Below are 26,566 nucleotides of genomic sequence, written 5' to 3' on the forward strand. Positions count from 1 at the left end.
ATATATATATATATATTCTGACTAATAATTATAGAAATTTAACTTCATCATGACATATACAAACATAAATAATAAAACCTTCTGATTTTGCTTCAGCTCATTATAAGGAGCTTTTACCGCAGGTTGGTGCACACCATTATTTTTTGTCATGCATCTTTAAAAAATATTACTTTATTTTTTCTCCAAAACTTCATTATAAGATCGGAGAAGTAAAAAAATATATACTGAATATATATATATGCTGAAAGTATTAATGAAAAACAGTTCAGGGTTGAAAATGAAGCTGGTTTGAAAAGTTTGCACAGTTTAAATGGTTAATTTTGGTTAAATGCAGGTCTGATAGCATGGTCAAAACTTTGTATCGAAATATACTGGCCATACATAATAGTCTTATTTTTAACTGATGCCTAGTTAGTTTTTATGTGTCAATAAATTATATCCTACATTTGGAACTCTGATGGAGTGTTTCTGAGGATAATTAAAGAGGATGATATAAATCCTGGACTTTGTAATTTGGATTAGATTTTTTCCTACTGACTTCATTTGTGCAGGATTTCATACACATACATATCAAGTTACTATTCAGATCACTTGAAGATATATTTATGAAAGAAAAAAAAACACCATTCATTCTGCTAAAATATAGAGTTGTTTTTTGTTTGTTTGTTTGTTGTCACAGATCTTCCCAGCACTTGAAGTGACAATGATACATGCAAGAGAAGACCTCAAGTCAAACAGTTCTTTGCTGTATTGTAAGTGGGACAAAACTGGAACACAGTGAAAAAAATAAAAACAAAAAAAATGAAAAGCATAGATTTGTAGTTCTGTATACCACCTGTCTCTGCTACTTGTTTTTCTGTCATGGTTACATATAGTTGTGTTAACACTTTTAAGTTTTGAGTTTTGGATTTGCTTTCTATTGTGAATATTGTGATATTAATTTTTTATTCAACAGAAGTATAATCTATTGTTAAACTCCATTTTTTTCTCTCATTTCTCTCTGTGATAAGGAAGTAGAGACTTTTTTTTTTTTTCTTGGAAAAGTTTTTCATATTATACAATATCCCATTATTATACCTACTTCTATAAAACTAGTAGCCTTTATAATATTTTATTTCCACAGTTTCAGGTCAACAGCTGAAATACAATATTAAAAGAACTAAGGGCAAGTTGAAATTTACATATTAATTTCCACAGAACCAGAATCACTAAGGCTGACAGTCACATGTCGAGAGTGCCTAATGCAACTCACTTGGATCAGGGTCAGCTACAGACAGCTGCCCGTGACCACATTCTGTTCAGTTTTAAATATCTCCAGGGATGGAGACCTCCCTAGGACAACCTGTACCAGTGATCACTCACCCTTGAATTAAAAAACAAAAACAAAAACAAAAACAAAAAAAACTGCCTAAGAACAACAAAAAGTGATCCTTAAGTTTAAATAAACTTTGTGTACATTTCCCCTCGTGCTGTCCTTATGCCCCAGAGAGAGTCTGTCTCCCTTTTCTGCATGGACAACATTTTCCTGAGCTTCCTCTCAGGCACAAATACTCCTAGCTCTCAATCTCTCTTCATATGTACAATGCTCCATTTCCTTCACCATCTTTGTGACCCTTCACTGGATTTGCTCTAACTTGCCCATGTCTCTCCTGTTCAACACTGACCCCAGCGCTCCAAATGCATCTCACCAGTACTAAGCAGATGGGAAGGACCATCTCAGGCCAGGAAGTTGCTGGTTGCCTGTGCGACGTGCACATTGCTGCTTTATGATCAATGTTTTGTCCACCACCACATGCAGGCCATTTCTGTGAAGCTGCTTTCCAGATGGTGAGACATCAGCATGCCAGATACTCAAGTTTGTTCCTGTCTAGGTGCAAGGCTTCCTGTAGCCAAGGGTCAGTACATTCAGGCTGACATTTGGGCTTCAGAGTTGGGCTGATAGGAACCTCATGAAGTTCAATAAAGGCAAGTGCAGGGTCCTGCACCTAGGAAGGAATAACCCCATGCACCAGTACAGACTGGGGGCTGACCTGATGGAAAGCAGCTCTGCAGAAAGGGACCTGGACCAGCATGAGCCACCAATGTGCCCTTGAAGGACAACAGTACCCTGGGCTGCATTCAGAAGAGCGTTGCCAGAATGTTGAGGGACGTGATCTTCCTGCTCTACTCAGCTCTGCTGAGACCACCTTGGGATTGTTGTGTTTAGTTCTGGGCTCCCCAGTGCAAGAAGGACATGGAACTACTGGAGCAAGTCCGGAGGAGTGTTACAAATATGATCAGGGGACTGGACCGTCTGTCATATGAGGAGAAGCTGAGAGAGCTGGGTGTGTTTAGCTTGGAGAATGGAAGACTGAGAGGAGATCTTATCAATGTGTACAAATATCTGAAGGGAGGTTGTCAAGAGGATGGAACCAGACTCTTTTCAGTTGTTCCCAGTGAGAGAATGAGAGTCAATGGACACAAACCGAAACACAGGAAATTCTGGAAGAATTTGAGGAAACACTTTACTGTGAGGATGAGAGAGCACACACAGAAACATGTTGCCCAGAGAGGCTGTGGAGTTCCCTGCTCTGGAGATACTCTAAACCTGCCTGGAATGCAATCCTGCACAATGTGCTCTAGGTTACCCTGCTTTGCAGGGGAGTTGCCAAAGATGATATCTAGAAGACCCTTTCAACTTCAACCATTCTGTGATTATGTGAATTCCCTTTCTTGAACTTCCTGTCAGCCCATTTCTTCAGCCTGCCAAGGTCCCTGTGAATAGCACAACTACTTTGTGCTACTTTGACAAAATATTTCATTTAAGGTAAGAAGTGTAAGATTCTCTCCATTTTCCATTTTACCTCCCTAATTAACCCAAGTAAGAATGCTGATCTGAAGTATATCCAATGTGATCAGCCATGTGTAGTGGGTTTATGTGGCAAGGTTTTGGTAGCAGGGGCCATAGGGGTGGTTTCTGTGAGAAAGATCTAGAAGCTGCCCCATGTTTGGGAAGGGCCCCATTGTTTTCCAGAGCTGAGCCAATAAGCAATGTTGTTTGCGCCTCTGTGAGAGCATATTTAAGACAGGGGAAAAACGCTGCGCCACACAGCAGCCGGGAGTGAGAAACAGCCTGCAGGTGCCAAGGTCAGTGTAGAAGGAGGGGGAGAGGTGCTCCAGGCGCCGGAGCAGAAGTCCCCTGCGGCCTGTGGTGAGGACCATGGTGAAGCAGGATGTCCCCCTGCAGCCCATGGAGTGCCACGGTGGAGCAGGGTTCCATGCTGCAGCCCGTGGAGGAGACCACGGTGGAGCAGGTGGCCCTGCACCGACGGAGGCTGCTGCCTGTGGAAGACCCCTGCCGGAGCAGATTCCGGGCCGGACCTGTAGCCTGTGGAGAGGAGCCCACGCAGGAGCAGGTGACCCGGCAGGAGCTGCTGCCCGTAGGGGAGCCAGGTTGGAGCAGTTTTCTCCTGAGGGATGGACCCCGTGGTACGGACCCATATCTGGAGCAGTTCTGGAAGAACTGCTGCCTGTGGGAAGCCCACGCCGGATCCGTTCATCAAGGACTGCATCCCGTGGGTGGGACCCCACAGCACAGGGGACGAGAGTGACCGAGAAGGAGCGGCAGAGAAGAAGTGCTGTAGACTGACCATAACCCCCATTCCCCTGTTCCCCTGCGCCGCTCAGGGGGAGGAGGTGGAAGAGGGTGGATGGGGGGGAAGGTGCTTTTGGTTTGCTTTTTTTCTTTGTTTTCTCACTTCTCTCGCTTGTTAGTAATAGGCAATAAATCTTACTATCTCCTTATGCTGAGTCTGTTTTGCCCGTTACAGTAATTATTGCGTGATTTTCTCATCCTTATCTCAACCCTTGAGCCCTTTTCACATATTTTCTCCCCATTCCTCTTTGAGGAGGGGGAGTGAGAGAGCGGCTGTGGTGGAGCTCGGCTGCCCACTCGAGCGGAACCACGACACCATGCAAGGTGAAAAATAAGTAATTGTGAATATTCATAAATAGATCAATAAACTGGGTGTTGTAATTTAAGCAAGAAGTTTCCTACTTATGAACTGCTTTACTTTTTTTACTTTTCAGGATCTCTAGCTTGGAACAAAATTTCCAACGTTCTCATATAAGCTAGGGAAATCAGCCACTGTCAAAGATCTAGTTTTTATAAGATCAATATTTTGAAACAATTCTAGTTGATTAGTGTGAGCTGATTAGTAGTTTGATCTGTACTAGCTTATACAGTATTATCTGATCAAAATTACTAGAAACAATTTTTCAGTCACTGAATTTGGCATGCAGATTCAACATTACAATCATGAATATGGGCAGGTGAATGTTTAACCTAGTATTACTTGAGCAAAATATTAATCATTCTGTGCAAAACACATGTAGTGAAGCACACATCCAAAAAAAGAATGTTAACACAAAACTATGAACAATGGTAAGCTAAGACAGGACAGACAGGAATGGCACAAAACTGCTAAACAGAAGGTTCAGACTGTGCATTTGGAAGAAGTTCTTTACTATAAGCGTGGTCAAACATTGCGACAGGCTTCTTAGTGAGGTGGTCAATATCCCATGCTTGTCAGTGTTTAAGAGGATAATGCACTCACGAATATGCTTTAACTTTTGGTTAGCCCTGTAGCAGTGAGGCAGTTTGGCTAGATGATCTTTGAAGGTTGCTTCTAACTGAACTATTCTATTCTATTCTATTTGATTCTATTCGATTTGATTCTAACGTTATTTGCTTAAATAAATAAATAAATAAATCAGGTTGCTACAATGTGTTCCCAGTTATATGGTTCATTGTCCAGCATTAATTAGCTACCTTTATCTTGGTATTGTTTATTATTTTTTTTAACCAATGCAATTGTCAAGAAGCAGTTTGTCTTAAAATTCAACCAGTGGGTTAGGTTAGCCTTCTCTCAGTTCTTTATATGTTAGAGGGCTACAGCGCTGTGGACTGACTTCATGCCTTCTGACAGCACAAATACCACAAATGAAGAGTTGCGTGAAGAGCTGAAATGGCAGGTCTTAGGGGATCTAGCAGAAAAACACTAAGCTTTACTGGTTGTTAGCAAGGGATCAGCTCTAATCAATTAATGATTTAATTGCTTAGACTAATTTAGATAATGAACAACAGCAAGCCTACAATCAATTAAGTTCATTCAAACTTTCTATTTTTAGCACAGGACCTTGAGAACTATACCCTTCCTGCAGTGTTCTGAGTAAGAAGTCTCCGATACTTCAGTCCTAGAAAAAATGGAACACAACCAATAAAGCGGAAGGGTTGCATTAAAAAAAAAAAAAAAAAAAAAAAAAAAAAAAAAAAAATGTATGCAGAGATAGAAAAAATGTATGTTATGTTTTAGCAAAACATGCTAGGCGCAAAAACAATCATGTTTTTCTTTCAAAATCTTTGGAAATCAGTAGTAGTACGATTCTTGAAATGGAGAACTTGTGCACAATTGAACTCCCCTTTGAAAAGGTCTATCTGGTCTTCACACAAGAGAAAAAAATAGAGTTCGGCTTCTCTTCATGTCTTCAGTGAGAATTCACCCTTTCTTCACTGAAAGTAGTGAAAGATCAGCAGAAAATAAGTCTTGTCTTGTTGACTGCTAGTCTGATCATATAGTACAAATACCACCAAAAGCAGCTATGTCATTTTTGATACTAGTCTGCTCAAATAAAAACACATTTTAAATGTTAAAAAAAAAAAAGTGCAAGAATTCATTTGAATAATAAGCATGCAAGGTTGCTGCTGCTTAAGATTGATATTGTAATGCTACTTTGCTGACCTCTTACGAGTTTATGCAACTTAGATGAAATTTCTTTAATGAATTTTTCAGGCTATCATTTCCGCATGGCAAACATACTTCGTTTCTGCTTTGTGATGCATAATTGATGACAATTCAGTACCAGATTCCACATACATTTATGAAAACTGGTGCTTTCTTTCAGTGTTGGGAGAGAAGTAGAGTTGCTTGCAACGGGAAAAAGACAGCTGAAGGGAAAAAAGGATGCATACCAAGAAATCAAAACAATAAAAGCAGATAGTTCTGAACTGATGAACTAACAGGGTAAACTAACACAGAACATTCACAGCACAACAGAAGGGCAGGGTTACTCTCTGATGCCACAGAACATGGAGTAAGCAGTGAGTGACAGAACATGGAGTAACCAGTGAGTGGTGTAGCTCAGGCATGACTGTCACTGGGTGTTGTTGCAGTGCAGCACCCCTCCCAGGCTCTACTGCAAAGATAAGAGCACATCCTCTTTTACATCCTCACCACAGAATAGAAAGCACGCCTTCTCAAGCAGAAGACATCCCCTGCCGGCTTCCATCTTCTGTCAGAAAGCACTCTAGCTTTGCCTGAGGGAAGCTCGGCCATGGACAGTAAAAGGTATCACAACCTAATAGTTGAGGGGTAGGGACTTGTACTGCATAGGCAGAACTTAGAATCATAGAATCATAGAATATCCTGAGTTGGAAGGGACCCTTAAGGATCATCAAGTCCAACTCTTGACACCGCACAGGTCTACCCAAAAGTTCAGACCATGTGACTAAGTGCACAGTCCAATCTCTTCTTAAATTCAGACAGGCTCGGTGCAGTGACTACTTCCCTGGGGAGCCTGTTCCAGTGTGCAACCACCCTCTCTGTGAAGAACCCCCTCCTGATGTCAAGCCTAAATTTCCCCTGCCTCAGCTTAACCCCATTCCCGCGGGTCCTGTCACTGGTGTTAATGGAGAAAAGGTCTCCTGCCTCTCGACACCCCCTTACGAGGAAGTTGTAGACTGTGATGAGGTCTCCCCTCAGCCTCCTCTTCTCCAGGCTGAACAGGCCCAGTGACCTCAGCCGTTCCTCGTACGTCTTCCCCTCAAGGCCTTTCACCATCTTCGTAGCCCTCCTCTGGACACTTTCCAACAGTTTCGTGTCCTTTTTATACTGTGGTGCCCAGAACTGCACACAGTACTGGAGGTGAGGCCGCACCAGCGCAGAGTAGAGCGGGACAATCATCTCCCTTGACCTACTAGCGATGCCGTGCTTGATGCACCCCAGGACACGGTTGGCCCTCCTGGCTGCCAGGGCACACTGCTGGCTCATATTCAACTTGCTGTCTACCACGACCCCTAGATCCCTCTCTTCTAGGCTGCTCTCCAGCGTCTCATCGCCCAGTCTGTACGTGCAGCCAGGGTTTCCCCGTCCCAGGTGCAGGACCCGGCACTTGCTCTTATTGAACTTCATGCGGTTGGTGATCGCCCAGCTCTCCAACCTATCCAGATCCCTCTGCAAGGCCTTTCCACCCTCATTCGAGTCCACAACTCCTCCAAGTTTGGTGTCATCAGCAAACTTGCTCAAAATACCTTCTATTCCTACATCCAGATTGTTAATAAAAATATTGAAAAGTACCAGCCTTAAAATGGAGCCTTGAGGGACCCCACTGGTGACTGCCCGCCAGCCTGACGCAGCCCCATTTACCATAACCCTTTGGGCCCTGCCCGTTAGCCAATTGCTCACCCATCGTATGATGTTTTTATTTAGCTGTATGGTAGACATTTTGTCCAGTAGGATCCTATGGGAAACCAGGTCAAAAGCCTTGCTGAAGTCCAAAAAAATCACATCAGCTGGTTTCCCTTGGTCCACCATACGGGTGATCTTATCATAAAAGGAAATCAGATTAGTTAGGCAGGACCTACCCTTCACAAACCCATGCTGGCTGGGACCAATGACTGCTTTGTCCCCCAGGTGCGCCTCAGTAAGTTCGAGAACCATCTTCTCCATGATTTTACCAGGCACTGACGTGAGACTGACAGGCCTGTAATTGCTAGGGTCTTCTTTCTGACCCTTCTTGAAAATCGGCACAACATTTGCCAGCTTCCAGTCTACCGGGACCTCTCCAAATTCCCAGGATCATTGAAAAATAATTGAGAGAGGTTCTGCGATGACGTCCGCCAGCTCTTTCAGCACCCGGGGATGAATCCCATCTGGACTCATGGACTTGTAGGGATCCAGGTGGAGTAGCAAATCCCGCACACGTTCAGGGTCGGTTGGGAGTTTGTCATCCCCACCATCCTGGTCCTCCAGCTCAGGGCACCCTGGGTTCCGAAGCCCATCATCGGCATTGAAGACAGAGGCAAAGAAGGCGTTAAGCGTCTCTGCTTTGCCTATGTCATTGTCTGTGAGGAGACCTTCCCTATTAAGGAGCGGCCCTATGTATTCTTTAGTTCTCCTTTTTCCATTCACATATCTAAAAAAACCCTTTTTATTTTCTCTCACAGACACAGCCAGCTTCAACTCTAGGTGTGCTTTGGCCACACGAACTTTCTCCCTTCTAACTTGAAGCTGAATACTCAGATTATGACCAAAAAAAAAAAAATAAAAAAAATAAAAGACTGGAGCACCAAAAAATTGCAGAAATTGCTCAAAAGACTGATAAAAATGTAAATATAGAAGTAATTTTATACCATAGACTCTGTTGTCTTTGTGTAATCCAGGGTGTTTTGGCAGAAAATGGAAATGCTAATTATTAGAGAAGTTTTGCACACTTTTTTCCACTTATATTAGAAACATTTAGAGGTAAACACTATAATGGTGAGATTTAAATTATCGTAAAATATTGTTTATAGTTAAGTGGTATTTGTGATTCTTTTTTTTAAATAATTAAATCATTACCAGGTTAATCATCTTTCCTGGACAACACATGCAATCTAAAGAGATAGAATTAAAGGAACAGAATTTCCTCTCCAGAGTAAAGCAATAGCATGATTTATTTATATTTAAAAATAAATAATAATAATAAAAAAAGTAGTGTTGTAGTGAACATCACCGAAATCATTTCAAACTGGAACTTAAGATCTTTCCTAGAACTTTAAACTCATAGCACTCTAGTATAATTGACTCAGCATATGGTATGAAATACCAGATTGATTGATTGATTGATTGATTGATTTATCCTGAACTATTTCTTGGATACAAATTGCTGTAGACTTCTAAAATGATCTCTTTTTTTTTTGATACTGTTGAGATCTGTAGCCTGTGCTACCGCTGTACAGTCAAAGACACCAGCTTGCCTTGAAACTGTGTATTACCTGCCCTGCATTTTCCTAGCAATATTCTCCTAAACAGGAGGGAGTACTTGCCTACCTACCTTAATCATTTTTTTCTCAATTCAAAGACTGCAAGTTATTAGCAGTTACTTGTGATGTCCAAATACACTGGCCAGAAGAACCAGAGTCATAATTATTAACTTACCTCAGAAACTTCAGTTTAGATAGGGTACAGGGGTGACATTTGTAAGAATAAGACAAGAATAATATAAGAAAACCTCTTCTTTTGAATCTAGAAGTCTCAGCATACGCCTTCTCTTTGTTCAATCAGATGCTTAACAAACACAATTTCTGAGGCTGATCTATAATCAAGAGATAGCAGTTCTGCCTGCTCTAAAATATCTATAGCTCAAACAGAACAGTTCTGATGATTTGAGGTTGCAGTTTCACACTGTTAACCACCTAAAAAGCAAACATTAAAACACCTAATAATTAAATAATAATATGTAATTAGGAAAATGTTTTTATGGCTATGAGGAAGTTGGGCCAGAGATTTGACACAAAATCTAAGACCGAGAGGTTCAAATTCGGTCCTTCTACTGCAGACCACTTCTCATTGATCCTTCAAAATGCTTTCTTGGTAAAATGGAAAGACATGACAGATTTATTAACATCAAAGAGATCTAAACTTCTGATCTTCAGGCTCCGAGACTACTGCATGTTTCCCCAAGGTTACAGTGTATTTTGCAAGTAAGAATATGACACCAAAGCAAGCACTCAAAGGTAAATAAACCAAAATAAACAAAACCCCTACAAGATGCTGAATACTTGCTATCTCTGTTCAACAAAAGAGAACAAAAGAGAATTTATTAACAAAACTATATATGAAATCTCAATTAATCAAGAGCAAATATTAGAGATGAACCTGTACAGGGTCTACACACCTGATGGGAAAAGAAGGTCTGGTGCATTCCAGACAGAAGGTAGCTATTTCTGGCTACTGAAAAGGTAAACGAATCAAGACATATTGCCTATTGAAAACCCATTTTTTTCCAATCCTCCACCTGACATGCAAAAATTTCCAAAAAGATTATAGGATCACGTTTATTCAAAGTGTAGTTGTCATTTGACTACCTATGAGCTATCTAAATTGAGATCAGTCATGAAGTGTCACTGATACTTGGCTGATTTTCTCAAGATACAAAATGAGCTCCTGCTGTGTGCTAAGCTACTGCCAAACAATACATAGCCACAAAAATGTTTCAAAAGCATTTCTGCCAGGGGAAAACCCCACACTTTTTGTGTAAATCTAAAAGCTGTCTTTAACATATTCGTGTGTCGTGGTTCCGCTCGAGTGGGCAGCCGAGCTCCACCACAGTCGCTCTCTCACTCCCCCTCCTCAAAGAGGAATGGGGAGAAAATATGTGAAAAGGGCTCAAGGGTTGAGATAAGGACGACAAAATCACGCAATAATTATTGTAACGGGCAAAACAGACTCAGCATAAGAAGATGGTAAGATTTATTGCTCATTACTAACAAGCTAGAGCAGTGAGAAACAAAGGAAAGAAACCAAAAGCACCTTCCCCCCCCCATCCACCCTCTTCCACCTCCTCCCCTCGAGCGGTGCAGGGGAACAGGGGAATGGGGGTTATGGTCAGTCTACAGCACTTCTTCTCTGCCGCTCCTTCTCGGTCACTCTTGTCCCCTGTGCTGTGGGGTCCCACCCACGGGATGCAGTCCTTGATGAACGGATCCAGCGTGGGCTTCCCACAGGCAGCAGCTCTTCCAGAACTGCTCCAGATATGGGTCCGTACCACGGGGTCCATCCCTCAGGAGAAAACTGCTCCAACCTGGCTCCCCCATGGGCAGCAGCTCCTGCCAGGTCACCTGCTCCTGCGTGGGCTCCTCTCCACGGGCTACAGAGCCGGCCCGGAATCTGCTCCAGCAGGGGTCTTCCACAGGCGGCAGCCTCCATCAGTGCAGGGCCACCTGCTCCACCGTGGTCTCCTCCACGGGCTGCAGCGTGGAACCCTGCTCCACCGTGGTACTCCATGGGCTGCAGGGGGACATCCTGCTTCACCATGGTCCTCACCACAGGCCGCAGGGGACTTCTGCTCCGGCACCTGGAGCACCTCTCCCCCTCCTTCTACACTGACCTTGGCACCTGCAAGGCTGTTTCTCACTCCCTTGACTCTCCCAGTTGCTGTGAGGTGCAGCGTTTTTTTCCCTGTCTTAAATATGCTCTCACAGAGGCGCAAAACAACATTGCTTATTGGCTCAGCTCTGGAAAACAATGGGGCCCTTCCCAAACATGGGGCAGCTTCTAGATTTTTCTCACAGAAACCACCCCTATGGCCCCTGCTACCAAAACCTTGCCATGTAAACCCACTACATCGTGTTATCCACACTATTATACTTACATGTCTCCAAAGCACTCCATTTCACTGTGCTATTTTTAGCAGTCCATAATTCATGAATAAAAAACAAAAATGAGCTGCTATGTAGAATGCAAGTCATAAATCTAAGAGAATGGTGATTGGTTAAGAAAATAGCAAGAGTAGAAATAGAATTCAAAAAACCGTTCCAGTTTATCTTTCTATCTTGACTGAAGATATTTGTAAAAATTTATGAATAATAGTTCCAGTAAAGTTTTCAACAGCAACTATTTTTGATATAAATTCTAAAATAATTTACTATAGTGAGAGTTTTGAGTCTCAACAAAACTTCAGACACTAGAAGCCAGCATATCCTCATGATAAGACCAATTGCATTTGTGCAATTGCAACAGAATTTGTGTGTAGATCTCTATTAGTAAAATTGTATAGATTGCTGCATTTCCTAACATAAGAAAATTGATGAAAATCTTCATAAATCTTCAGTTCATAAATGTTTGAATGCAGTATAATATAAAGAGTTGATCACCAAATAATAAACATTTATGACAGCAGTAAATCATAAGAAGGCATTTCTTTCAAGCAGCTTGTTTTTTAAGTAGCCATTGACTAAAAGCATTTATTGATGCTTGTAAAATGGATATTGATGTTTGTAAAAGGGATAGTATAATTACATTTCTTTTCATCTGGTACTTAACATCTTAATAGAAGTCTTTAATATCAAATTGATCTCTAATTAGTGTACTAATGAATTATTGTACAGGAATCTGAATTATTTCCTTATGGAAAGTTTGATCTAAAAGGAAACTACATTCCATTTTTAAGAAAGTCCTGATCCTCTTGATTTAAAAATCTGTATTTAACAGAGTAGATACAACGCTATCTTCCTAAGACACTGAAAGATTTTTTCTTACTTGCAATTTACCTCTGTTCCTTTCAGCATAATGTAAACATCTATAGATGTTACAAACTTTAAGTCATTTTCATCAGACCACATATACTGAAAAAGGTCAATGGACATGTTACACTCTTTCACATGGAAAGTACATCTGAAGATGAAGAATTTAAAAAAGAATAAAAAAATTGTGATTTAAGATTTCCATCAATGTTACTTGGCCTGTGAACTGTAGAGCAACAGAAGACACCCTGCAAAATATTATCAGTCTCTTCTCATGTTCCATCATGGAATCATAGAATAAGGAACCATACAATATCCTGAGCTGGAAGGTACCCACAAGGATCACAGAATCACAGAATCACAGAATTTCTAGGTTGGAAAAGACCTCTAGATCATTGAGTCCAACCTCTGACCTAACACTAACAAGTCCTCCATTAAACCATATCACTAAGCTCTACATCTAAACGTATTTAATTTAAAGACCTCCAGGCATGGTGACTCAACCACTTCCCTGGGCAGCCCATTCCAATGTCTAACAACCCTTTCGGTAAAGAAGTAGAAATAGATGATAGAAAGCAGCCCAGCATTCGCATCTGCCAACTTCCTCTCTAACTAAGCCCATAGCAGACCATTGTAAATATTGAAATAAAACTCATTGAGCCCATCTCTTGGCTCCACACAGGACCACCCAAAAATCAAACCATTTGTCTGGGAGTGTTATCCAAACACTTGAACTCTGATCTCCAAGAACTCCAGCCTTGATTCTTTACATTATTTTCTGCACATAACCTAACTCAATACTCTTTGATATATGTTGATCAGATTGTATTACCATACCCAAGATGAGTGTGCTCTAAAACTTAAACTACATCCTTTCCTCTCTTGCCTCAGATAGAATTACTCACTGATTTAGAACTAATTCCATCTTCTATAATAATAAAAATGTCAAATGGATTCTCCTTGTCACTCATACTGAGTAGTATCTTCTGTTTGGTGTTTAAAAATATGAATCTAATCTGAGTACATTCAGATATACAGTAGAAAACTTTCATTTGAGTACTGTGTTCCAATAGTTTTATTGTAATTGTCCAGAATTATCTAATAGATTACTGCTAAATGCTCCTCAAACTTATTATGCAACATTGGCTCTAGTAATTGCTATCTTCTCTACATGAAAATATGTACACTCCAGCTGACATGAGCTTTCAGTAATCTTTATAAACAAACTTAATTTGTTACCAAGGATGAAAAAGTATTTTGCAAGCTCTAAATCTATATTCTTTTCTTCCCTGTCCTTTCAACAAACATTTCTAATGAGAAACCAGGTCTACGCTTGCACTGTGTTCTTAACTACATTAGGTCTATACACACAGGGTTAGGTTGCCTTGCTACTCGCATTCCTTCTATCTTTGCTTATGTATCAAAGGACAGTGTTAGACCCTTCCACCACATTGTAACACAAGGTCCTTTTCACAAAAACAAACAAACAAAGCAACAAAAACAACAAAACACTTTGGGGCTGTATTTTTCATTCTTAGCTGTTTGACCTTGCATTTGTTTGCTGCTGAAATGTATGTTGTTTCACTAGAACAAGAGATCAATTATATCCCTCTCCAATCCTGATATCATCTGCAGATCTCAGTAATTGTTTTATATATTTTTTCTAAAGCATACATGAAATTATTGGATTGGAAAAAAAAATGACCTAGGTGGGACTCTCTTGGAAATACACATATATATTTAATGCTTACTACCGAAATATAGTTAGCATCACTTTTCCTTGTTGTTTCTTCCTCTTTCTTCACATTTGCATGTGTCAAAAAACAGTCACCAATAATGGAGCCTCCTGTCCACCCATGTGCTGCTACTGAGGCTGGGAAGCATAGAGAGCTTGAAAAATACACAGTAATTTAAAGATTGAAGCACACACCAGAACAAAAACTCTGATCAGGTAAGATTTAAACACACATTTAGTTGGATAATTTATACCCAAATAGAAGAAATTTTAAACTTCTATTGAACTGTACTCCTGAACAACAGACTTACTGAAACTTGAGCATGTGGTATGCATATTGAAACTAGTGAAAGTAAGTAGTTACTATGCACAGCAACACCATGACCAATCTGCTGCTTACAGTCCTGCCCCAGAACTTTTTGTAAATTGAAATCACCATTTGCCATACATTTGCATTCACCTCTAATAAGTAATGTCAAGTTTGAGTTGTCTTGTATCAATATTTTGTGTTCAACTGTGCAACATGAACTGTTTACTCAAATGGCATTACATTTCTGTGCTCACTTCCTTCATAGCCTATACACTACATTGTTATATACAACCAGTGAACGCCAAAGTGGTAACTTTAACACAACTTCATGCTTAAAGTTCTTTTATACCAATTTAAAATCAAAAAGTAACTTTACTATTTCACTGCCACCTTTAGGAAAAAAAAAAAAAAAAAAGGCAATTAAACAGCACCACCTTATATTTGATTCCACCAATACTGACCTGCTCTCTTAAGATACTATTTAGGTAGCAATTTGTCTCAATCCCCGCATTTGTTAAAAGTTATCACTGTCTCATCAGCACTAAGCTTCAGCTGTTCCTTATCCCGGTCTACAAAAGACCTTGAAGAGTTTTCTAACTGGCAGCATGATGATGACACATTCCTCTGAAGCCAAGAGTGAACTAAGCATTATTCAAAGTTTAAACAATTGGGAATGGAAATAATATACAATTAATGTATTGTCAGTTGCAACCAATTCTACTGAATGTAGAAAGAATAGTGGCTTCTCTTCTAAAACAGCATCTAAAAAGAAGCAGTATAACAAAAACGTCGAACAAGAAGCTATGCAAACAAGAACAAAGGAGAAAAAAAAAAAAAAAAAAGACTGTAATGCAGCAAGAAATTCAGAAGAGTCAGTAACCAAGCCTTTCTCAGGGTGGAGAGGATGGCGAGATGGAGTAGTATGTGTCCTGTGAGAACTGATGCAATTTGTAAAAAGTAGGATGCACGATATCTATAGAAAGTATTCGAATCTATCAATAAAAATGAAACTATTGACTTTCAAAAAACTATGCAACTAAGAAAGACCAGGAAATTAACAAGCAATATCTTTCTTTGAGCTCAGTGACGTGACACTTCATCATTACAGAGGTCAGAAAGAGATAGCATACCATATTATATATTCTATATTCATATAGTTTGAAAAGAAATCTGTTGTATGTGGTCTCTGAAACACATATGCTTCTTGTTATCAAATGGATAATCCTGCAAAAAGCTTCTAGGTAGTTACCACTCTGCTGGTTAATTTAGAAAACATGAGAAAAGCATTATTCTTCTTATGACAAATGGTGTGATATTACTAATTTCTCAGTGGATGTAGATAAGTATTGCCTCAACTCAGCTGCCATCTGCACCATTGAGTACAAGGCATCCAATGACAAACACTGTGAACTACCAGGCTGTTCTTCTATGAACAGAAGGCTAAACAAACACTTATTTTCTTCAGCAAATTCTGTAACCTCCTCTCACAGCAAGCACAGAAGCTACAAATACAAAACATAAATAAATTCAAAGAAACCATATTCCTTGAGATTATTCACTTCTTACTCTTACAAGTACTTCTTTTTGCTAAAAATACCGGTAAAAGAGCAAAATGATTTTGTAACTTTTCAGTTTTGCTTACTTTGCTTAGTCAGGTGTAAGCTTCAATTCTGTTTTAACAGTCAGAATATCTTGGTTTCATACATACAGGATATGCTGCCCTCATCCAGCCCACTGCGGAAGGACATGCTGGCATTTCCATCCTGTATTCCTCTGTGAGGTTTCCATATGAGAATTCATCAGCTAATATCAATTCATTTCAGAGTTTCAGGTCTTTCGCAATGATGGAAAGAAACAAACAAGTCTCACTCCCTCACTCAGCTGTGAGGATAGTATATAAACAGAAAAAAAATACCAAATAATCCTGTTGGAAAGCTCTTCAAAAGCCCTAATTGGGCTTGCCGTTGAATTTCACTCACTAGTGATTTCACAGCAACATAGGAAGAGTATGAGTTCTTTATCTACTCCCAATTATAGAATGAATAAAGAAAAAAATGAAGTGGAATGTCAGGACCTATTTTTTTATTCTGTAGTACCTTGGTGCCAGCAACAGAAAAATTGGAAAAAAAAAAAAAGTAAAAAATTAAAAAAAAAAAAAAAGGTAGGCCTGTCCTTTCCATGGTGATAGAAACTTTGTCCCCTTCATCTCACCTGCTCTGTCTTCTCTCCACTAAAAGGGAGAAAGGGAGTAAAGTAGTTCTTCCAACTATTTGTGAAGAAGTTCAAGAACAAACCTGGGAAAATGTAGTGCTTGGGACCCTTACCCAAAGAGCTATGAAAACAGGAGCAGTACTTGCAAGTGTGGAGGGCAGACCACCTCCATCATGGCAGGAACCCTCCTTAAAGTCCTCAGGAAATCCAGCAGAAGAGCAAATCATGCATGATAAACACATCTTTTCCTAAACATGTTGACACTGATCCTGTGCTCCATCTTACCCATCCCACAAAATAACTGGCTTGTGGAAACTCAGCATATCTCCCAAATAAACTAAGTGCAGCATGTGAGAGTGAAATATTACTGTGACTCTCCATGAGCTCTTTTTACATTGGTAAGATGGACAGACATTAATTTACAACTCACACAGTTAATGCGGTGCTATATAGAGACCTATAAATACATGTATGGCACACCATTTAACATATACCATATAATGTATACTATTTAATGTACATTTGTATGTACATATATAAACATTCGTGCAGCTTCAAAGCCTGTACATACAAATTGCTTGACAATCATAGTCTCTTTCTTTAGACTAGTATGTTAATAGAGGATTAAGCTGTATGGTATTTGGCACTATTTTTTTCAGACTGTCAAGGGAATGAATGAAACGGTCAACCTAACTAAAATATAGGATATACGACATTGATATTTATCAATCACAAACCTCTTTAGTTAGCATTAAATGCATCACAAACTTTAATTTGAAATTTAAGCCAAGACAATATAAGTGAACAAAGTCTTGCATTAGCTGTTCCTTTCATTATTAAGCTGCCTCCTTTTAAAGTCCTACAATTTCTTGCAAAGGAAAGGAATGCAGGAAAGGATGTCTTAAACTGAAAAAAAAAAAAAAAAAAAAAAAAAAAAAGCAGTTTTAACTGTAAAGTTGTTATTGCAAAGAAGGTATATTTTCACTTATAAAAATTGTGGGCAATTTCTACACCCATCACACATTTTATTATTTTAAGCAGAAAATAAAGGTAATGACAGAAGAGAAGCATTTTCCCATTAATTAAGAAATAGGCAAATTACATAAAAGCCTGACTATTTAAGTGACCATTTCATATTCACCAAGTACATGTAAGAGTACAGTCACTTTCTATGGTTCCTTGTACACTTTCAAAGTACCACTACCAAGTCAAGAACTCTTAACAGGAGAAGAGGTAAGGCCAATAGAAATGTACCTTTCAAAATTCAAAGTCAACAGCATTTTTAAATGATCAAGCTAGAAATTGCACTGCTGTCCTTAAAAAGTTATACTGTCCCTTCTCAAGCAAAGAGATACTTAATCAATCATTTCTTAGCAATAACTGCTGCTTATTCTCTATTTCAGAACATCTTAATAGAGATTCTGACCAAAAGTACATGGCAAAATTGAGATTGTCTTAAATAACTTCTCTTTCTTTTCATGAAAAGAATGCCTGATGAAATTATTACATTATACTTTAATTCCAAAACTCTAGGAGTATTTCTCTACCTTTTCTTAGTTATCTATTTTTTTATTTATAAATATTTTCAATTGCAATTTTCTTTCTGTTTGCTAATAACAAGAAGATGCAATAAATACTAAATAATAAGCAGAGACTATATTGAGACTTTATAAATCTCTCTAAGAATAACAATGAATCTGTGTTTGTATACCCTCTATTCCTGGAACTGTCTAGTAGTGTGAACTAAATTCAAAGACATCTATACAAAATCGTAGATCACTAATCCTCTACTGTTAGTTTATGTGAGTTCCATCCCAAAACTCGGCTGATTTGTACATTTGTGAAAGATCATCAGTTAGTACACCAGGGTGGGATGCTTCCTTTTACATTAACAGCACTCCTATTATCTACCAACATTAAGGATCACACAGCACTGCCTAAACTGGTGTCTAAAAGTAGTAGAAAAAATCAAGGAATATAATATTTTATCTTGAAGAGATCTTTGCATTGTTCTTCAGTCAGGAGAAGTTCAGTCTGTCTCTGAAAATGCTAGTCATCCACTGTTAATATTACTAATATTTACTGATGCATCATTTTTACACTTTCTTAGTATCTACATCATTTTGTCCAGATTGATTTCACTGAGAATAACTCCCACAAAAAAGATTATCTTTATGCATTTTACAACCTTTATTCTGTATGTGAGACTCCATCAACTCTAGTTACAGCAAGAAGCCCTCCTGACTTCTCTCAGGTTAGCAGATGACTTCTGTTTCACTTTATTTAAAATAAGTGAGATTCATAATGGAGTTTTGGAAAAGCTAGTCTGAAAATTCACTTAAATTATGTAGTCAGTGGTTTTGGGGGCAGCCTTTTTAAAAGTAAATCCTATGCTACCCTTCAAAAAAAACTATGCTCATTCCCCACAGAGAAGAGAGATGAAAGAGGGAACCCTTCTGCTAATTGTAAACAAAAACAATACACTTCTCTTACAAGTGCAGGGCTAACAAAGGAGTGGTTTAACTATCTTCTTGCAAATTAATACCTGACAGGGATTACCAAAACCAGAAATCATTCACTATTGGCCCATAGGAGGTTGGATATTCCATTACCTGAAGCAGAAAAGATATATCAGATTATAAAATGTATGTTTCCTAAGCACAGAATTTACTTTAAAAATAGGTAGTATACTATCACTGCAGAAACACTCATCATATGGGCCCATTTCCCAATTAATTATTTTCTGGCTATAGTGTTAAAATGTCCTTGGCTTCACCTTACACACAATCATTCCAGCTGGTTATTATCTACCTGGAAAGAGACCAAAGAATCTCAAGTGTCAGTATTCTACAGACATGTATGTCTGTCCGTATTTTTTGTTTTTTGTTGTTGGTTTTTATTTTTTTTTCATTTACTTCACTTTCATATTGCTACAGTTAAAAGAAAAAAGTCTTACTACACACAAAGCATGTAGTAGAAGTGGAAAGATTTATTCTCTTCTATTGTTGTAACTTAGCATACCTGGAGTGCAGGTGATAAGTGGAGTGACAAGGAACCTTCAACATGCCTTTACTGAGAAAGACTTATTCAATGTTACTGACATTGGTTTTATTTTTTTGTGTTCCTATTTAATTCAACTGCTTCTTTGTTTTATGCAAATATATGGAAAAACATAGAAGTCTTCAGAAGTCAGAGCTGGAACAAAGTTATTGATTGGTGGTGTATCTGTATAGAGTCAGGAAGATAAAATAAGAAAATATTCCTGAATCAAATGGATGTATCAGTCACCTGTAGTAAATCTGCAGGTCAACAGGTGGAAAGCAAATGGCTTTTCTCATTTGCACTTCTGCAAGAAGCCATAGGACAGGTGGGAGACAGAACACATGTAAACAAGTTAATCCTAATGATATCTTAATTGTAAAAAAGATATTATCTTCTCATTAATAGGTAATTGACCAAAATCCAACAGTTTCCCCCCAAGTACAAGTGCACACGGGTGTCTTTCCTCAGTGAATTGTCACAAGTTTAGGCCAGACACCAAGTTGTCAGTTCTGCATGATTTCTTTGGATACTGTACGCCACAACAGCTGTCGGAAATAATACATTAGAACAGCTGTCATGACAGTTACAACAGCCTAGAATTTTAATTGGACTGGATATTAATTTGGGACGGAGGGAGAGGAGTGGGTTTTTGCTGTTGTATGTTTTTTTTTTTTTTTCTTTTTTACCAAACTTAAGAAATAAATAAAGAATGACAGTCGTCTCTAAGGGATTTAACCTTGGCATGCAAGGTTGGTTTTTGTTTTCACTAAATAACTTTATTGCAATGGTCTTCATCATATGAGCAGAAACCATTAGTTGATCAAGAAAAGAGGCATTAAGAGGATGCGTGGTGAAAAAGTGGAATAAGTAATTCTTTTCAAATACTGCCTGTGATCTAGAGATAACCTCACAGTATTTTAAGAATTACTCAAAAGGAGTAATTCTGAGGCCATTAGTAACCATCAGCTACAAATAAAGCTGTTAATCATGGCCAAGACCTCAGCACAAATGAATAATAAGCTTACTTTCAGCATCAGCATAGAGTAGCAAGCACAGGAGCACCACCACTGGCCTGACTATGTGCATCATCCGACAGCTTGGCACCAGCATGCTTTGGCAGCCTTGATCTCACTGGCTTAGAAGCCACTGCGAGTCTGTCCAGTCTGAAATTTCAGATGAAATATTTTCAGAGCCTGTGGAACAGATAAGAGAAAGAAGGAGAGAAATACGGTTAGCAGATACAGGGCAGAGATTGTCTGATTTTTCTAAACAATCACAATTTGAGGCAAAACAGTTTTAAAAGACAAAAGGGTATGGACAAAAGAACAGAAATGACTCATTGCACCTTACTGGTATTTACTAGAAGATGCAATATACAGTACATGTTAATACTGCTCCAACTTTTTCTCAGTGTACCTCTTCTACCATAATCACGCATCTGTCACATTCTGGATCATCTTTTATTTAACAGCAGCTTTTGAATCACAGGAACTGTCATTCTTAATGAAGTATAATACAACACTGGAATACTCGTGTTGCAAGAAGAGATTCAAAGTGGATTCACTAAACAGAATAACGGCATACTGGGAGCTGATGCCCTGACATCTGCTAGGAATAATATAGCTAAATCTGCTTCATGAGGTGTTCTTAAAGCTAGACATAAAATACTAGCATATTGCATAGTTCAACAACTTTCAGAGGTTGAAACTCTTGTTGTGATTTCCTCTAATGATCAGAGCACTATGCCTAGTACTGAAATAAATAAATAAATAAATAAATAAATCCAGCATTGAATATTGAATAAAGGGTTTAGATTCCAAATCACTCCACCTCATTTATTATGATGTTATAATGTCAGTTGAATATCATACACTGGGAGCACTAGAGCTCAAGTACTGGATGTCAAAAAGTAGTGTCCCACTCCTGCACAAATTCATCACTCTGAGCTATGATAGAAATTAAAGAACATAGAAGTACTTTGCCTTCTCACAGGGAATACTCGTGATATCCCCAAATAGCCTGACATTGCCACTAAAATACACTGAAATTTAATTGTACTTTTCTAAGGGCCTGCAACACACAAACTTTGGCAAGTGTGAAGTTCAGCTTAAGGACAGTAAGGAGTGCATATCTTTTTCATTACTGTGCATGAGTGGTTTCCAAGCATGGAAGATAAAAAACAAAAGGGAGGAAAAAAAAATTATACTAATTACCATTCCACTAGATAGATCTTACAGATTTGTGGGTGGTATAAAGAGCCCATTTCATAGTACAGTGCAATGCTGAAAGAATCCACGCAAGAAGGAAGAAAAGAAGTGAGCAGCTGTTAGAAATCTACGGCTGCTAGGAATCTTTTTTGTTATATTCTCTCTTGAATCATCTACAGCTATCAAAAAATATAAACCTAAGAAATCTTTGTAGGCAAAGTGCTGAAGGCACCATCTCCCACTCTTTCATTGCTACCATCCTCATGCCAGTGTTTCAAATGACAGCAAAGTCCATGAGACATCAGTCCTGTCGGACTCAATTTGTGTCTGTGCAAGCGTATCAGAACCAACTGCTACATAATGATTCCTATGCTATCACAAAGATGGAGATGTATGAAATACACTTCCAAGGAAGACACAATTTTGATTTTGCTTCTGTTAGACTGCACAAGTTACAAGGGAGACCTACTGTGTCTCCAAAGGCAGCTCCCTTAAAGACGAAATCTTATAATTTTATTGGCACGTAAACATGTTGACATGTATTAAACTGAACAGCAAAAACGTGGTGGGTGCTAAGATCTGTATCTGAACCTGCTCCCTTTGGTGGGGGAGGAATTGAAGAGAAAACAAAAGTAATAATTAATGAGAGGACAGAGAAGGGAAAAAGAAGGTGACCAAAAAGGTGCTTGCTTGTTTTACATAACTGTTTTTTAACAGGGCACTGGAGGTGATTTTCTCACATTCCAAACACTCCCACTAAATTAAATGTGATAGGTTTTTCCAATTAAATGTAATAGGAAAAACAAAACAAAACAAAACAAATACAAAACAAACAACAACAACAAAAACCTATCTGCCTAGGCAAAAGAAAAAAAAAAAGAATTTTATATATCTCATGACAATGATATGTAAATATCTACATTTATCATCTACAAGTTGTCTGGAGAATAAGGGATGTATCACAAAATCCGACAAAGAAAAGGTGACAAGAAAAAGTAGTAGTTTTTTGTTAATTAAAACACAAAGTCCATTCACTCACTGTAAATGCACACATACAGGCACTTAGGAATACTGTACTCATTGTCTCTGCTTTCAACATGATCATGCAAGCCAAAGTTTAGTAGTTTCTTTCTTTTCTGGTCCTGAGTGTCATGGCTTTAGCTAGCCTGATAAACACACTAATAAGGCTTTCAGGAGAATGTCTTCTGTGCAGCTTCCTATTCCTCCATAGCCAACGTATGGTATTTTAGGTCAAGTAAACAGAACCACTTGAAGAAAGATAGCATAGTGGATCCTTCTTTCTTTCAAGTGAGTTGAAAATATACTGTTAGTAGAGTCATGCAGGTGATGGACTGATAGCACTAGAGAGAAACAACCAAAGACAGGAAGGTACTATCAAGTTTGTCCATACAATTCTGCTTCAGCTTTCCGTTAAAAATAATAATAATAATTTCAGCCAGGACCCCTGCTGCTGAAAACAGTGCCAGATTTGAGATTGATAATCAGATGGTATGTAGGTCTATACTTTATCTGTGAAAACTGGCACAATTCCTTTCAGTGACTAAATGTAATTAGCAATCACATATTAAGTATATATATAAAGGTATCTTCATAATAAAAAGCTATCTTCAAAGTAAAAAGTTCATCTAAATAAAGTAACAATTCTTAAAGTAAGAACTCTCTTCACTTTTCCATTTCCTCCTGACAATGGTTTGTTACATCCAGAGTGGAGTACCAGAGATAGTGAAAACACAGAGAGAAATTGCAGCATGGGATTATACGACATTCTTCCTCAGACAGTCAACATGTGTCTACCAGGATAAACCAACAGGGAGGTATTTTCTCAGCAGCCCTTGTTAAAACATCCACACTGTGCAAGTGCAGAAAGATGGGGTTTCTCCTTTATGGCAAACAGATCACAACAGTTATGAAGAGATCAACAGCTATTACAAAAATAATAAGAGGTGTTTTTATTTAGGATGATTTGTGCATAAATTGCATAAATAAATTACAGCCATATTAAGTTCTCTAAAAAAAAAAAAAAAAAAAAAAAAAGACCTTTACTTTGAAACACAGTATCTCTAAAAGAGCTAGTTTTGAATCATTATTTTTTTCCCCACAAGAGTTATTTTGGTTCTTTTCCTCATACAAATTAGTTGTTAATACAAGGGTGAAAACTAAATGGTGGAACTAGGTAATATATCTATCTGTATCTATCATTAGCACATAACTAAATATGAGGATAGATGTTCCCTTATTAGTTGTATCTATCAATAGAATCAATAAAAGCTGAGATGTCCACCCCCCAGACTCTCAAATGCAGAGACACAAAAGAATTCCAGTGGGGACATGGCAGATGACGGCACCAGGGTATGTGCACATGCACTTCTTTAGAAGGATCAACTAGACAAATGAAACATCTGAAGAGCACAGGGATGGTGTCAGATATGCAGGGGTAGGATTAGGAAAGACAAGGCACAGATGGAACTGAGCTTGGCAAGGGATGAGAAGAATAGCAAGAAGGGATTCTATAGGTACATTGCTCAGGAAAAAAAAAAAAAAAAAAAGGCCAGTGAAAGTATACTCTCTGACAGATGAGAAGGGAGAACTGGTAACAACATACATGGAGAAGGCTGAGATTCTCAGTAAATTCTTTACTTCAGTCTTCACTGCCAGTCAAGCTTCCCACATCTCTCATTTCCAAGAAACTGCAGGTGAGGGCTGGGGGACCAAAGTCCCTCCCACAATAAGCAAAGAGCAGGTTCAAGACCACTTGATGAAACTGAACAGGTACAAGTCTTTGGAGCTTGAAGACATGCATCCCAGGGGCATGAGGGAACTGGTTGATGTAGTAGCCATGCCACTCTCCATCATATCTGGAAAGTCGTGGTGGTCAGGCAGAGAGTCCTTGATCTCTAGAAAAAGGGAAACACCACTCCCTTTTTTAAAAAATTAAAGGAAGACCCAGGGAACTACAGACTGGTGAGTCTCACCTCTGTTCCTGGCAAGATCATGGAAAAGATCCTCCTGGAAGCAATGTCAAGGCACATGCAGGACAAGGAGGTGATCCACTGGGACAGCCAGCGTGACTTCACCAATGGCAAACTTTGACAGAAGGCCACCAGATTGTGGCCTTCTGTGATGGAGTGACTGCATCAGTTGACAAGGGAAGACTGATTGATGTCTGGCCTTCTGTAATGTCTGGCCTTTGACATGGTACCACATGCCATCCTTATCTCCAACTTGGAGAGATATGGATTTGATGAGTGGACCATTCAGTGAATAAGGATTTGGCTTGAAAGCCATACCCAGAGAGTATGTCCAGCGCTCTATGTCCAGGTGGAGGATGGTGATGAGTGGTGTCCCTCAGGGGTCTGTTCTGGATCTGGTACTGCTTAGTATTTTTGTCAATGACAAAGACAATGGGATCGAGTGCAGCCTCAGCAAGTTTGCAGGTGACATTAAGCTGAGTGGTGCAGCTGGCAAAACAGAAGGAAGGGATGCCATCCAAAGGGATCTAGACAACCTTGATAGTGGGTCCATGTGAACCTAATGAGGTTCAACAAGGACAAGTTCAAGATACTGCACACAGCTCAGGGCAATCCCAGACATGAGTATACAATGGGAGAAGAACTCGATGAGAGCAGCCCTCCAGAAAAAGACTTGCAGGTTCTGGTGGACAAAAATCTGAACATGAGCCAGCAGTGTGGGCTTGAAGCCCAGAAGTTCAACTGCATCAACAGAGGACTGGCCAGCAGGTCTGAGAAGGTGATTGTCTCTCTCTAATTTGTGTTAGAGAGCAGGGAAAACCTCTCAAAAGAGACTTGAACACAGACAAAAAAAAAAAAAAAAGAAGACAAAGCATATGTAGAGAGGAATGGAAATAAAGTTTAAGCATGAAAGCATTATGAAATTTTGGAATACAGGAATGAGAAGATACGAGTGCTGCTTAGTGCTACTAAAGATAGGATTTGCAGTTCAGCTTCTGTAAGTTTTGAAATTATTCAAGTAGAATTTTAGTTCAGAGCTATCTGGTCTTTGACAAGAACCCCAGGGAAAACAACTGGATTGTTCTTACTTCTTTTTTTATTTATTTTTTTTTAAAGTGTTCCTGTAAGAAGCAGTATGCACAGATTGAAATAGAAGAATGCATGAATGCATGAAAAGAATGCTACGCTTCATTTATCACATCCACAATCTTAAATTACATCCATTCCCTAGTCACTGATTTCTAATACCATACATATGCAAGTGAAGAGATACAAATAAGAAATTTCAAAGATTACTAGAACCAAGTCAAGTAACACACACCAATACTTCAAATCTTTGCATATCAACTAAGATCTCTCCGTTAAGAAGAAAATAAACAGATTTCATAGACAAATCTTGGCTGCAAATAACTGACTGTCAGCTAAATCATTACTGGGGAAAAAAATGCATAAAAAATGCAGCTCAGAAGCTGTTTAACCAAAATAAATTCTGAAATACCTCTGGTTAAAGAAATGTCTTCTAAAGGGAAAATAATACATTTTCCACAGTTCTACATTTATTTTGCTCTTTTATTGATTAAACATGATAAAGTTTTCATAGTTAATGTGCTATAGAAATGCTGTGCTTCATTCTGGTTTTATTCTTAAAAAAGCCAAAACACAAGCACATGATGAAGGAAATTTAAAAGACAGCTCAGAATCACAGAATCACAGAATCATCTAGGTTGGAAGAGACCTCCAAGATCACCT

General features: G+C 38.8%; 1 protein-coding gene across 43 annotated transcripts in view; it reads right to left on the reverse strand.

Moving 5' to 3' along the window:
• The window catches only part of PTPRD (protein tyrosine phosphatase receptor type D), a 408,570-nt gene that overhangs the window by 297,409 nt on the left and 84,595 nt on the right, over window positions 1–26,566 (reverse strand). For all 43 annotated transcript variants that reach the window (XM_032206666.1, XM_032206669.1, XM_032206656.1 and 40 more), the window contains exon 2: window positions 20,646–20,813. In XM_032206666.1, the coding sequence (XP_032062557.1) occupies window positions 20,646–20,730 (85 nt within the window). In that variant the 5' untranslated portion in view covers window positions 20,731–20,813. The remainder of the gene's footprint in view (window positions 1–20,645; window positions 20,814–26,566) is intronic.

The sequence above is a fragment of the Aythya fuligula genome, chromosome Z, assembly GCF_009819795.1.
Source record: "Aythya fuligula isolate bAytFul2 chromosome Z, bAytFul2.pri, whole genome shotgun sequence".
In the NCBI taxonomy this organism is placed as follows: Eukaryota; Metazoa; Chordata; class Aves; order Anseriformes; family Anatidae; genus Aythya; species Aythya fuligula.